Source organism: Coregonus lavaretus (genome assembly GCF_964263955.1).
Source record: "Coregonus lavaretus genome assembly, contig: HAP1_SCAFFOLD_417, whole genome shotgun sequence".
In the NCBI taxonomy this organism is placed as follows: Eukaryota; Metazoa; Chordata; class Actinopteri; order Salmoniformes; family Salmonidae; genus Coregonus; species Coregonus lavaretus.
The window spans coordinates 301,733-315,735 of NW_028156721.1; the positions used below are offsets into that span (position 1 = coordinate 301,733).

The window sequence follows — 14,003 nt, forward strand, 5'->3', positions numbered from 1 at the left end:
GTCTCAGGATGCTTTACTGTTGGCATGACACAGGACTGATGGTAGCGCTCACCTTGTCTTCTCCGGTCAAGGTGTTTTCCGGATGCACCAAACAATCGGAAAGGGGATTCATCAGAGAAAATGACTTTACCCCAGTCCTCAGCAGTCCAATCCCTGTACCTTTTGCAGAATATCAGTCTGTCCCCGATGTTCTTCCTGGAGAGAAGTGGCTTCCTCGCTGCCCTTCTTGACACCAGGCCATCCTCCAAAAGTCTTCGCCTCACTGTGCGCGCAGATGCACTCACACCTGCCTGCTGCCATTCCTGAGCAAGCTCAACTTTAGGAGACGGTCCTGGCGCTTGCTGGACTTTCTTGGGCGCCCTGAAGCCTTCTTCACAACAATTGAACCTCTCTCCTATAAGTTCTTGATGATCCGATAAATGGTTGATTTAGGTGCAATCTTACTAGCAGCAATATCCTTGCCTGTGAAGCCCTTTTTGTGCAAAGCAATGATGACGGCACGTGTTTCCTTGCAGATAACCATGGTTAACAGAGGAAGAACAATGATTTCAAGCACCACCCTCATTTTAAAGCTTCCAGTCTGTTATTCTAACTCAATCAGCATGACAGAGTGATCTCCAGCCTTGTCCTTGTCAACACTCTCACCTGTGTTAACGAGAGAATCACTGACATGATGTCAGCTGGTCCTTTTGTGGCAGGGCTGAAATGCAGTGGAAATATTTTTTGGGGATTAAGTTCATTTTCATGGCAAAGAGGGACTTTGCAATTAATTGCAATTCATCTGATCACTCTTCATAACATTCTGGAATATATGCAAATTGCCATCATAAAAACTGAGGCAGCAGACTTTGTGAAAATTAATATTTGTGTCATTCTCAAAACGTTTGACCACGACTGTACATCTGGCCGACCGGCCCACTGCTCTGCTTTGCTGTGACACATCCATCCATCCTGATAACTGGCTAGGTCTGACAGACCATCCATCCATCCTGATAACTGGCTAGGTCTGACAGACCATCCATCCATCCTGATAACTGGCTAGGTCTGACAGACCATCCATCCATCCTGATAACTGGCTAGGTCTGACAGACCATCCATCCATCCTGATAACTGGCTAGGTCTGACAGACCATCCATCCATCCTGATAACTGGCTAGGTCTGACAGACCATCCATCCATCCTGATAACTGGCTAGGTCTGACAGACCATCCATCCATCCTGATAACTGGCTAGGTCTGACAGACCATCCATCCATCCTGATAACTGGCTAGGTCTGACAGACCATCCATCCATCCTGATAACTGGCTAGGTCTGACAGACCATCCATCCATCCTGATAACTGGCTAGGTCTGACAGACCATCCATCCATCCTGATAACTGGCTAGGTCTGACAGACCATCCATCCATCCTGATAACTGGCTAGGTCTGATAGAGCTGCACAGTACAGGAATATCCTGATGGAGTCTTCAGACAGAACCATACATTAATAACCCTTAGCCCTGCTAGTTCTGACAGAACCATACATTAATAACCCTTAGCCCTGCTGGTTCTGACAGAACCATACATTAATAACCCTTAGCCCTGCTGGTTCTGACAGAACCATACATTAATAACCCTTAGCCCTGCTGGTTCTGACAGAACCATACATTAATAACCCTTAGCCCTGCTGGTTCTGACAGGTCCATACATTAATAACCCTTAGCCTGCTGGAGTCGTCAGACAGAACCATACATTAATAACCCTTAGCCCTGCTAGTTCTGACAGAACCATACATTAATAACCCTTAGCCCTGCTGGTTCTGACAGGACTGGGTCATTAATAACCCTTAGCCCTGCTGGTTCTGACAGGACTGGGTCATTAATAACCCTTAGCCCTGCTGGAGTCTTCAGACAGAACCATACATTAATAACCCTTAGCCCTGCTGGTTCTGACAGGACCATACATTAATAACCCTTAGCCTGCTGGAGTCTTCAGACAGAACCATACATTAATAACCCTTAGCCCTGCTGGTTCTGACAGAACCATACATTAATAACCCTTAGCCCTGCTAGTTCTGACAGGACCATACATTAATAACCCTTAGCCCTGCTAGTTCTGACAGAACCATACATTAATAACCCTTAGCCCTGCTAGTTCTGACAGAACCATACATTAATAACCCTTAGCCCTGCTGGTTCTGACAGAACCATACATTAATAACCCTTAGCCCTGCTGGTTCTGACAGGACTGGGTCATTAATAACCCTTAGCCCTGCTGGTTCTGACAGGACTGGGTCATTAATAACCCTTAGCCCTGCTGGTTCTGACAGAACCATACATTAATAACCCTTATCCCTACTGGTTCTGACAGAACCATACATTAATAACCCTTAGCCCTGCTGGTTCTGACAGGACTGGGTCATTAATAACCCTTAGCCCTGCTGGTTCTGACAGGACTGGGTCATTAATAACCCTTAGCCCTGCTGGTTCTGACAGGACTGGGTCATTAATAACCCTTAGCCCTGCTGGATCTGACAGGACTGGGTCATTAATAACCCTTAGCCCTGCTGGTTCTGACAGGACTGGGTCATTAATAACCCTTAGCCCTGCTGGATCTGACAGGACTGGATCATTAATAACCCTTAGCCCTGCTGGTTCTGACAGGACTGGATCATTCAGTCAGGTGTTCTGTCCCATATAGTCCCATGCCATGCTTCCCATCACAGCCAGGTCTGTAAAACCTTAACTCTCTCTGACTGCAGATTAAAGCTGCTTAAAGGCCCAATGCAGTCAAAAACATGATTTTCCTGTGTTTTATATATATTTCCACACTATGAGGTTGGAATAATACTGTGAAAATGATGATAATGCCCTTTTAGTGTAAGATCTGTTTGAGAGGACTGCCTGAAATTACAACCTGTTTTGGTGGGATGGAGTTTTGGGGGTAGAGGGGGGCTAGGGTAGAGGGGGCTGGGGTAGAGGGGGGCTAGGGTAGAGGGGGCTGGGGCGGGGGCTGGGGCGGGGCAGGGTACACAAACCATTTGCCAGCCTGTGCAATGCCTGCGCTCTGTTACCATGCAACTTAACAAATAAATACAGTCATAATATTTACATTGGTTCATTATTTTCCACATTGGCCTCCAAGAGAGAGAAGAAGTGAAAAACAGAGTAAGACAGAAGGGGCAGAAAGAGAGGGAGAGGAAGAGAGTGGAGAGGAAGAGAGGGAGAGGAAGAGAGAGGAGAGGAAGAGAGGGAGAGGAAGAGAGAGGAGAGGAAGAGAGAGGAGAGGAAGAGAGAGGAGAGGAAGAGGAGGGAGAGGAAGAGAGGGAGAGGAAGAGGGAGAGGAAGAGAGAGGAGAGGAAGAGAGGGAGAGGAAGAGAGGGAGAGGAAGAGAGAGGAGAGGAAGAGAGAGGAGAGGAAGAGAGATAGTTCTCCACAATGACAGAATTATATGAGTGACTAACTGACCTGTGAGGTGACCTCCCCCAGCTTTACCCAGAGTACTGTAGGGGTTAAATGGTTCCACCCACACAGGGGTTAAATGGTTCCACCCACACAGGGGTTAAATTGTTCCACCCACACAGGGGTTAAATGGTTGTACCCAGTGTAGGGGTTAAATGGTTCTACATAGTGTAGGGGTTAAATGGTTCTACATTGTGTAGGGGTTAAATGGTTCTACATTGTGTAGGGGTTAAATGGTTCTACATTGTGTAGGGGTTAAATGGTTCTACATTGTGTAGGGATTAAATGGTTCTACATTGTGTAGGGGTTAAATGGTTCTACATTGTGTAGGGGTTAAATGGTTGTACCCAGTGTAGGGGTTAAATGGTTCTACATAGTGTAGGGGTTAAATGGTTCTACATTGTGTAGGGGTTAAATGGTTCTACATTGTGTAGGGGTTAAATGGTTCTACATTGTGTAGGGGTTAAATGGTTCTACATTGTGTAGGGGTTAAATGGTTCTACATTGTGTAGGGATTAAATGGTTCTACATTGTGTAGGGATTAAATGGTTCTACATTGTGTAGGGGTTAAATTGTTCCACCCAGTGAAGTGGTGAAATGGTTCTAAACCCAGTGTATGGTTCTATACTACACTATACCAGTCTATACTACACTATACCAGTCTATACTACACTGAACCAGTCTATACTACACTGTACCAGTCTATACTACACTACCCAGGGTTACTACACTGTACCAGTCTATACTACACTGTACCAGTCTATACTACACTACCCAGGGTTACTACACTGTACCAGTCTATACTACACTACCCAGAGTTACTACACTGTACCAGTCTATACTACACTGTACCAGTCTATACTACACTATACCAGTCTATACTACACTACACAGGGTTACTACACTATACCAGTCTATACTACACTGTACCAGTCTATACTACACTACACAGGGTTACTACACTACCCAGGGTTACTACACTATACCAGTCTATACTACACTGTACCAGTCTATACTACACTATACCAGTCTATACTACACTGAACCAGTCTATACTACACTGTACCAGTCTATACTACACTACCCAGGGTTACTACACTGTACCAGTCTATACTACACTGTACCAGTCTATACTACACTACCCAGGGTTACTACACTGTACCAGTCTATACTACACTACCCAGAGTTACTACACTGTACCAGTCTATACTACACTGTACCAGTCTATACTACACTATACCAGTCTATACTACACTACACAGGGTTACTACACTATACCAGTCTATACTACACTGTACCAGTCTATACTACACTACACAGGGTTACTACACTACCCAGGGTTACTACACTATACCAGTCTATACTACACTACACAGGGTTACTACACTATACCAGTCTATACTACACTATACCAGTCTATACTACACTGTACCAGTCTATACTACACTATACTAGTCTATACTACACTACACAGGGTTACTACACTATACCAGTCTATACTACACTATACCAGTCTATACTACACTGTACCAGACTATACTACACTATACCAGTCTATACTACACTACCCAGTGTTACTACACTGTACCAGTCTATACTACACTATACCAGTCTATACTACGCTATACCAGTCTATACTACACTACACAGGGTTACTACACTAAACCAGTCTATACTACACTATACCAGTCTATACTACACTGTACCAGTCTATACTACACTATACTAGTCTATACTACACTACACAGGGTTACTACACTATACCAGTCTATACTACACTATACAGTCTATACTACACTGTACCAGTCTATACTACACTATACCAGTCTATACTACACTACACAGGGTTACTACACTATACCAGTCTATACTACACTATACCAGTCTATACTACTCTATACTACAATACCCAGGGTTACTACACTACCCAGGGTTACTACACTGTACCAGTCTATACTACACTATACCAGTCTATACTACACTACACAGGGTTACTACACTATACCAGTCTATACTACACTATACCAGTCTATACTACACTACCCAGGGTTACTACACTACCCAGGGTTACTACACTATACCAGTCTATACTACACTACACAGGGTTACTACACTGTACCAGTCTATACTACACTATACCAGTCTATACTACACTGTACCAGTCTATACTACACTGTACCAGTCTATACTACACTATACCAGTCTATACTACACTATACCAGTCTATAATACGCTGAACCAGACTATACTACACTGTACCAGTCTATACTACACTCTATTAGTCTATACTACACTATACCAGTCTATACTACACTGTACCAGTCTATACTACACTGTACCAGTCTATACTACACTACACAGGGTTACTACACTATACCAGTCTATACTACACTACCCAGGGTTACTACACTGTACCAGTCTATACTACACTATACCAGTCTATACTACACTATACCAGTCTATACTACACTACACAGGGTTACTACACTATACCAGTCTATACTACACTGTACCAGTCTATACTACACTACACAGGGTTACTACACTACCCAGGGTTACTACACTATACCAGTCTATACTACACTACACAGGGTTACTACACTATACCAGTCTATACTACACTATACCAGTCTATACTACACTGTACCAGTCTATACTACACTATACTAGTCTATACTACACTACACAGGGTTACTACACTATACCAGTCTATACTACACTATACCAGTCTATACTACACTGTACCAGACTATACTACACTATACCAGTCTATACTACACTACCCAGTGTTACTACACTGTACCAGTCTATACTACACTATACCAGTCTATACTACGCTATACCAGTCTATACTACACTACACAGGGTTACTACACTAAACCAGTCTATACTACACTATACCAGTCTATACTACACTGTACCAGTCTATACTACACTATACTAGTCTATACTACACTACACAGGGTTACTACACTATACCAGTCTATACTACACTATACCAGTCTATACTACACTGTACCAGTCTATACTACACTATACCAGTCTATACTACACTACACAGGGTTACTACACTATACCAGTCTATACTACACTATACCAGTCTATACTACACTACACAGGGTTACTACACTATACCAGTCTATACTACACTATACCAGTCTATACTACTCTATACTACAATACCCAGGGTTACTACACTACCCAGGGTTACTACACTGTACCAGTCTATACTACACTATACCAGTCTATACTACACTACACAGGGTTACTACACTATACCAGTCTATACTACACTATACCAGTCTATACTACACTACCCAGGGTTACTACACTACCCAGGGTTACTACACTATACCAGTCTATACTACACTACACAGGGTTACTACACTGTACCAGTCTATACTACACTATACCAGTCTATACTACACTGTACCAGTCTATACTACACTGTACCAGTCTATACTACACTATACCAGTCTATACTACACTATACCAGTCTATAATACGCTGAACCAGACTATACTACACTGTACCAGTCTATACTACACTCTATTAGTCTATACTACACTATACCAGTCTATACTACACTGTACCAGTCTATACTACACTGTACCAGTCTATACTACACTACACAGGGTTACTACACTATACCAGTCTATACTACACTACCCAGGGTTACTACACTGTACCAGTCTATACTACACTATACCAGTCTATACTACACTATACCAGTCTATACTACACTATACCAGTCTATACTACACTACCCAGGGTTACTACACTATACCAGTCTATACTACACTACACAGGGTTACTACACTGAACCAGTCTATACTACACTATACCAGTCTATACTACACGATACCAGTCTATACTACACTATACCAGTCTATACTACACTGTACCAGTCTATACTACACTGTACCAGTCTATACTACACTATACCAGTCTATACTACACTATCCAGGGTTACTACACTGTACCAGTCTATACTACACTGTACCAGTCTATACTACACTGAACCAGTCTATACTACACTGTACCAGTCTATACTACACTATACCAGTCTATACTATACTATACCAGTCTATACTACACTATACCAGTCTATACTACACTATACCAGTCTATACTACACTATACCAGTCTATACTACACTATACAAGTCTATACTACACTATACCAGTCTATACTACACTACCCAGGGTTACTACACTGTACCAGTCTATACTACACTATACCAGTCTATACTACACTATACCAGTCTATACTACACTATACCAGTCTATACTACACTACCCAGGGTTACTACACTGTACCAGTCTATACTACACTACACTGAACCAGTCTATACTACACTACCCATGGTTACTACACTATACCAGTCTATACTACACTGAACCAGTCTATACTACACTGTACCAGTCTATACTACACTGAACCAGTCTATACTACACTACCCAGGGTTACTACACTATACCAGTCTATACTACACTATACCAGTCTATACTACACTACCCAGGGTTACTACACTACCCAGGGTTACTACACTATACCAGTCTATACTACACTACCCAGGGTTACTACACTGAACCAGTCTATACTACACTGAACCAGTCTATACTACACTACACAGGGTCACTCTCTCTCTCTGTTCTCTATTCATCTCTCTCTGTTCTCTATTCCTCTCTCTCTGTTCTCTATTCCTCTCTCTCTCTGTTCTCTATTCCTCTCTCTCTGTTCTCTATTCCTCTCTCTCTCTGTTCTCTATTCCTCTCTCTCTCTGTTCTCTATTCATCTCTCTCTCTGTTCTCTATTCCTCTCTCTCTCTGTTCTCTATTCCTCTCTCTCTGTTCTCTATTCCTCTCTCTCTGTTCTCTATTCCTCTCTCTCTCTGTTCTCTATTCCTCTCTCACTCTGTTCTCTATTCCTCTCTCTCTGTTCCATATTCCTCTCTCTCTGTTCTCTTTGCGTCTCTCTCTGTTCTCTATTCCCCTCTCTCTGTTCTATATTCCTCTCTCTCTGTTCTCTATTCCTCTCTCTCTGTTCTCTATTCCTCTCTCTCTGTTCTCTTTGCCTCTCTCTCTGTTCTCTATTCCTCTCTCTCTCTGTTCTCTATTCATATCTCTCTCTCTCTCTGTTCTCTATTCCTCTCTCTCTCTGTGTTCTCTATTCCTATCTCTCTCTCTCTGTGTTCTCTATTCCTCTCTCTCTCTGTGTTCTCTATTCCTCTCTCTCTGTTCTCTATGCCTCTCTCTCTCTGTTCTCTATTCCTCTCTCTCTGTTCTCTTTGCCTCTCTCTCTGTTCTCTATTCCTCTCTCTCTGTTCTCTTTGCCTCTCTCTCTGTTCTATATTCCTAAAAATAAATAAATAAATTGGTCATTTAGCAGACGCTCTTATCCAGAGCGACTTACAGGAGCAATTAGGGTTAAGTGCCTTGCTCAAGGGCACATCGACAGGTTTTTCACCTAGTCGGCTCGGGGATTAGAACCAGCGACCTTTCGGTTACTGGCACAACGCTCTTAACCACTAAGCTACCTGCCGCCCCTCTCTGTTCTCTATTCCTCTCTCTCTGTTCTCTATTCCTCTCTCTCTGTTCTCTATTCCTCTCTCTCTGTTCTCTATTCCTCTCTCTCTGTTCTCTATTCCTCTCTCTCTGTTCCTCTCTCTGTTCTCTATTCCTCTCTCTATGTTCTCTATTCCTCTCTCTCTCTGTTCTCTATTCCTCTCTCTCTGTTCTCTATTCCTCTCTCTCTGTTCTCTATTCCTCTCTCTCTGTTCTCTATTCCTCTCTCTCTGTTCTATATTCCTCTCTCTCTGTTCTCTATTCCTCTCTCTCTGTTCTCTTTGCCTCTCTCTCTGTTCTCTATTCCTCTCTCTCTCTGTTCTCTATTCATATCTCTCTCTCTCTCTGTTCTCTATTCCTCTCTCTCTCTGTGTTCTCTATTCCTATCTCTCTCTCTCTGTGTTCTCTATTCCTCTCTCTCTCTGTGTTCTCTATTCCTCTCTCTCTGTTCTCTATGCCTCTCTCTCTCTGTTCTCTATTCCTCTCTCTCTGTTCTCTTTGCCTCTCTCTCTGTTCTCTATTCCTCTCTCTCTGTTCTCTTTGCCTCTCTCTCTGTTCTATATTCCTCTCTCTCTCTGTTCTCTATTCCTCTCTCTCTGTTCTCTATTCCTCTCTCTCTGTTCTCTATTCCTCTCTCTCTGTTCTCTATTCCTCTCTCTCTGTTCCTCTCTCTGTTCTCTATTCCTCTCTCTGTGTTCTCTATTCCTCTCTCTCTCTGTGTTCTCTATTCCTCTCTCTCTGTTCTCTATTCCTCTCTCTGTGTTCTCTATTCCTCTCTCTCTGTTCTCTATTCCTCTCTCTCTGTTCTCTATTACTCTCTCTCTGTTCTCTATTCCTCTCTCTCTGTTCTCTATTCCTCTCTCTCTGTTCTCTATTCCTCTCTCTCTGTTCCTCTCTCTGTTCTCTATTCCTCTCTCTGTGTTCTCTATTCCTCTCTCTCTCTGTTCTCTATTCCTCTCTCTCTGTTCTCTATTCCTCTCTCTCTGTTCTCTATTCCTCTCTCTCTGTTCTCTATTCCTCTCTCTCTGTTCTATATTCCTCTCTCTCTGTTCTCTATTCCTCTCTCTCTGTTCTCTATTCCTCTCTCTCTGTTCTCTTTGCCTCTCTCTCTGTTCTCTATTCCTCTCTCTCTCTGTTCTCTATTCATATCTCTCTCTCTCTCTGTTCTCTATTCCTCTCTCTCTCTGTGTTCTCTATTCCTATCTCTCTCTCTCTGTGTTCTCTATTCCTCTCTCTCTCTGTGTTCTCTATTCCTCTCTCTCTGTTCTCTATGCCTCTCTCTCTCTGTTCTCTATTCCTCTCTCTCTGTTCTCTTTGCCTCTCTCTCTGTTCTCTATTCCTCTCTCTCTGTTCTCTTTGCCTCTCTCTCTGTTCTATATTCCTCTCTCTCTCTGTTCTCTATTCCTCTCTCTCTGTTCTCTATTCCTCTCTCTCTGTTCTCTATTCCTCTCTCTCTGTTCTCTATTCTTCTCTCTCTGTTCTCTATTCCTCTCTCTCTGTTCTCTATTCCTCTCTCTCTGTTCTCTATTCCTCTCTCTCTGTTCCTCTCTCTGTTCTCTATTCCTCTCTCTCTCTGTGTTCTCTATTCCTCTCTCTCTCTGTGTTCTCTATTCCTCTCTCTCTCTGTTCTCTATTCCTCTCTCTGTGTTCTCTATTCCTCTCTCTCTGTTCTCTATTCCTCTCTCTCTGTTCTCTATTCCTCTCTCTCTGTTCTCTTTGCCTCTCTCTCTGTTCTCTATTCCTCTCTCTCTGTTCTCTTTGCCTCTCTCTCTGTTCTATATTCCTCTCTCTCTCTGTTCTCTATTCCTCTCTCTCTGTTCTCTATTCCTCTCTCTCTGTTCTCTATTCCTCTCTCTCTGTTCTCTATTCTTCTCTCTCTGTTCTCTATTCCTCGCTCTCTGTTCTCTATTCCTCGCTCTCTGTTCTCTATTCCTCTCTCTCTGTTCTCTATTCCTCTCTCTCTGTTCTCTATTCCTCTCTCTCTGTTCTCTATTCCTCTCTCTCTGTTCTCTTTGCCTCTCTCTCTGTTCTCTATTCCTCTCTCTCTGTTCTCTTTGCCTCTCTCTCTGTTCTATATTCCTCTCTCTCTCTGTTCTCTATTCCTCTCTCTCTGTTCTCTATTCCACTCTCTCTGTTCTCTATTCCTCTCTCTCTGTTCTCTATTCTTCTCTCTCTGTTCTCTATTCCTCTCTCTCTGTTCTCTATTCCTCTCTCTCTGTTCTCTATTCCTCTCTCTCTGTTCCTCTCTCTGTTCTCTATTCCTCTCTATGTGTTCTCTATTCCTCTCTCTCTCTTTGTTCTCTATTCCGCTCTCTCTGTTCTCTATTCCTCTCTCTCTGTTCTATATTCCTCTCTCTCTGTTCTCTATTCCTCTCTCTCTGTTCTCTATTCCTCTCTCTCTGTTCTCTTTGCCTCTCTCTCTGTTCTCTATTCCTCTCTCTCTCTGTTCTCTATTCATATCTCTCTCTCTCTCTGTTCTCTATTCCTCTCTCTCTCTGTGTTCTCTATTCCTATCTCTCTCTCTCTGTGTTCTCTATTCCTCTCTCTCTGTTCTCTATGCCTCTCTCTCTCTGTTCTCTATTCCTCTCTCTCTGTTCTCTTTGCCTCTCTCTCTGTTCTCTATTCCTCTCTCTCTGTTCTCTTTGCCTCTCTCTCTGTTCTATATTCCTCTCTCTCTCTGTTCTCTATTCCTCTCTCTCTGTTCTCTATTCCTCTCTCTCTGTTCTCTATTCCTCTCTCTCTGTTCTCTATTCCTCTCTCTCTGTTCTCTATTCCTCTCTCTCTGTTCTCTATTCCTCTCTCTCTGTTCTCTATTCCTCTCTCTCTGTTCCTCTCTCTGTTCTCTATTCCTCTCTATGTGTTCTCTATTCCTCTCTCTCTCTGTGTTCTCTATTCCTCTCTCTCTCTGTTCTCTATTCCTCTCTCTGTGTTCTCTATTCCTCTCTCTCTGTTCTCTATTCCTCTCTCTCTGTTCTCTATTCCTCTCTCTCTGTTCTCTATTCCTCTCTCTCTGTTCTCTATTCCTCTCTCTCTGTTCTCTATTCCTCTCTCTCTGTTCTCTTTGCCTCTCTATCTTGTTGTTGTTATTTTCATCCTGAAGTGTGGTCCAACTGTCTGGTTTGGTTCTGTCTAGTTCTAATCTGCTCTAACACCCAGCTCCTCTCTCTTTCCTTTGCCATGTTTGCCAACCCTCTGTCTCTCCTCTATGTCACACTTATTTACATTTACATTTTAGTCATTTAGCAGACGCTCTTATCCAGAGCGACTTACAGTTAGTGATTACATTTTGTTTTTTTTATACTGGCCCCCCGTGGGAATCGAACCCACAACCCTGGCGTTGCAAACGCCATGCTCTATCAACTGAGCTACATCCCTGCCGGCCATTCCCTCCCCTACCCTGGACGACGCTGGGCCAATTGTGCGCCGCCCATGAGTCTCCCGGTCGCGGCCGGCTGCGACAGAGCCTGGATTCGAACCTGGATCTCTAGTGGCACAGTTAGCACTGCGATGCAGTGCCTTAGACCACTGCGCCACTCAGCTAACCCTGTCTCTACCCCTCCCTGCCCATCTCCCCCTCCTGACTCCCCCTCTCTCTCCCTCCCTGCCCATCTCCCCCTCCTGACTCCCCCTCTCTCTCCCTCCCTGTCTCTACCCCTCCCTGCTTCTCTCCTTGTCTCACCCTGCCCAACTCCCCCTCCTGCTTCCCTCTCTCTCCTCCCTTCTTTCCCTCCTCTGACCCTCCCTCTCTCCCCCTCAGCTAAGGCACCAGCAGTGGAGCCTGGTGATGGAGAGTGCTGTCCCATCAGACCGTGGGAACTACACCTGTGTTGTACAGAACAAGTATGGCACCATCACCCACACCTACCAGCTAGATGTACTAGGTAAGACCACCACCCACACCTACCAGCTAGATGTACTAGGTAAGACCACCACCCACACCTACCAGCTAGATGTACTAGGTAAGACCACCACCCACACCTACCAGCTAGATGTACTAGGTAAGACCACCACCCACACTTACCAGCTAGATGTACTAGGTAAGACCACCACCCACACCTACCAGCTAGATGTACTAGGTAAGACCACCACCCACACCTACCAGCTAGATGTACTAGGTAAGACCATCACCCACACCTACCAGCTAGATGTACTAGGTAAGACCACCACCCACACCTACCAGCTAGATGTACTAGGTAAGACCACCACCCACACCTACCAGCTAGATGTACTAGGTAAGACCACCACCCACACCTACCAGCTAGATGTACTAGGTAAGACCATCACCCACACCTACCAGCTAGACGTACTAGGTAAGACCACCACCCACACCTACCAGCTAGATGTACTAGGTAAGACCACCACCCACACCTACCAGCTAGATGTACTAGGTAAGACCACCACCCACACCTACCAGCTAGATGTACTAGGTAAGACCACCACCCACACCTACCAGCTAGATGTACTAGGTAAGACCACCACCCACACCTACCAGCTAGATGTACTAGGTAAGACCATCACCCACACCTACCAGCTAGATGTACTAGGTAAGACCACCACCCACACCTACCAGCTAGACGTGCTGGGTAAGACCACCACCCACACCTACCAGCTAGACGTGCTGGGTAAGATGGTCCGAGATCACCACATGATGGAAAACTTGATTGGATGAATTGACATTAGTTTATATTGTCACATGCTATCAATCATCAATGTGATTGAGGTGAGTTCATCAGGTGTGACATACTCTGTGTGTTTTGTTTACCAATAAACCTCCCGCCGCTCTCCCTTCTCTGGCCCAATCAGAGCGCCCCCATCATAGGCCCATCCTCCAGGCGGGTCTTCCAGCCAATCAGACGGTGGTATTGGGCAGTGATGTGGAGTTCCACTGTAAGGTGTACAGCGATGCCCAGCCTCATATCCAGTGGCTTAAACACATCGAGGTGAACGGCTCTCGATACGGCCCCGACAGAGTCCCATACGTCAACATACTCAAGGTG

The 14,003-nt window shown here is 44.3% G+C and overlaps 1 protein-coding gene across 1 annotated transcript in view; it reads left to right on the forward strand.

The window, feature by feature from the left end:
• LOC311126042 (fibroblast growth factor receptor 3-like) overlaps positions 1 to 14,003 on the forward strand; it is a gene marked incomplete at both ends in the record, with an annotated part of 261,688 nt that overhangs the window by 169,078 nt on the left and 78,607 nt on the right. The window contains 2 exons of the mRNA XM_084200070.1: positions 12,764 to 12,887; positions 13,810 to 14,000. Of these exons, the coding sequence (XP_084056196.1) occupies positions 12,764 to 12,887; positions 13,810 to 14,000 (315 nt within the window). The remainder of the gene's footprint in view (positions 1 to 12,763; positions 12,888 to 13,809; positions 14,001 to 14,003) is intronic.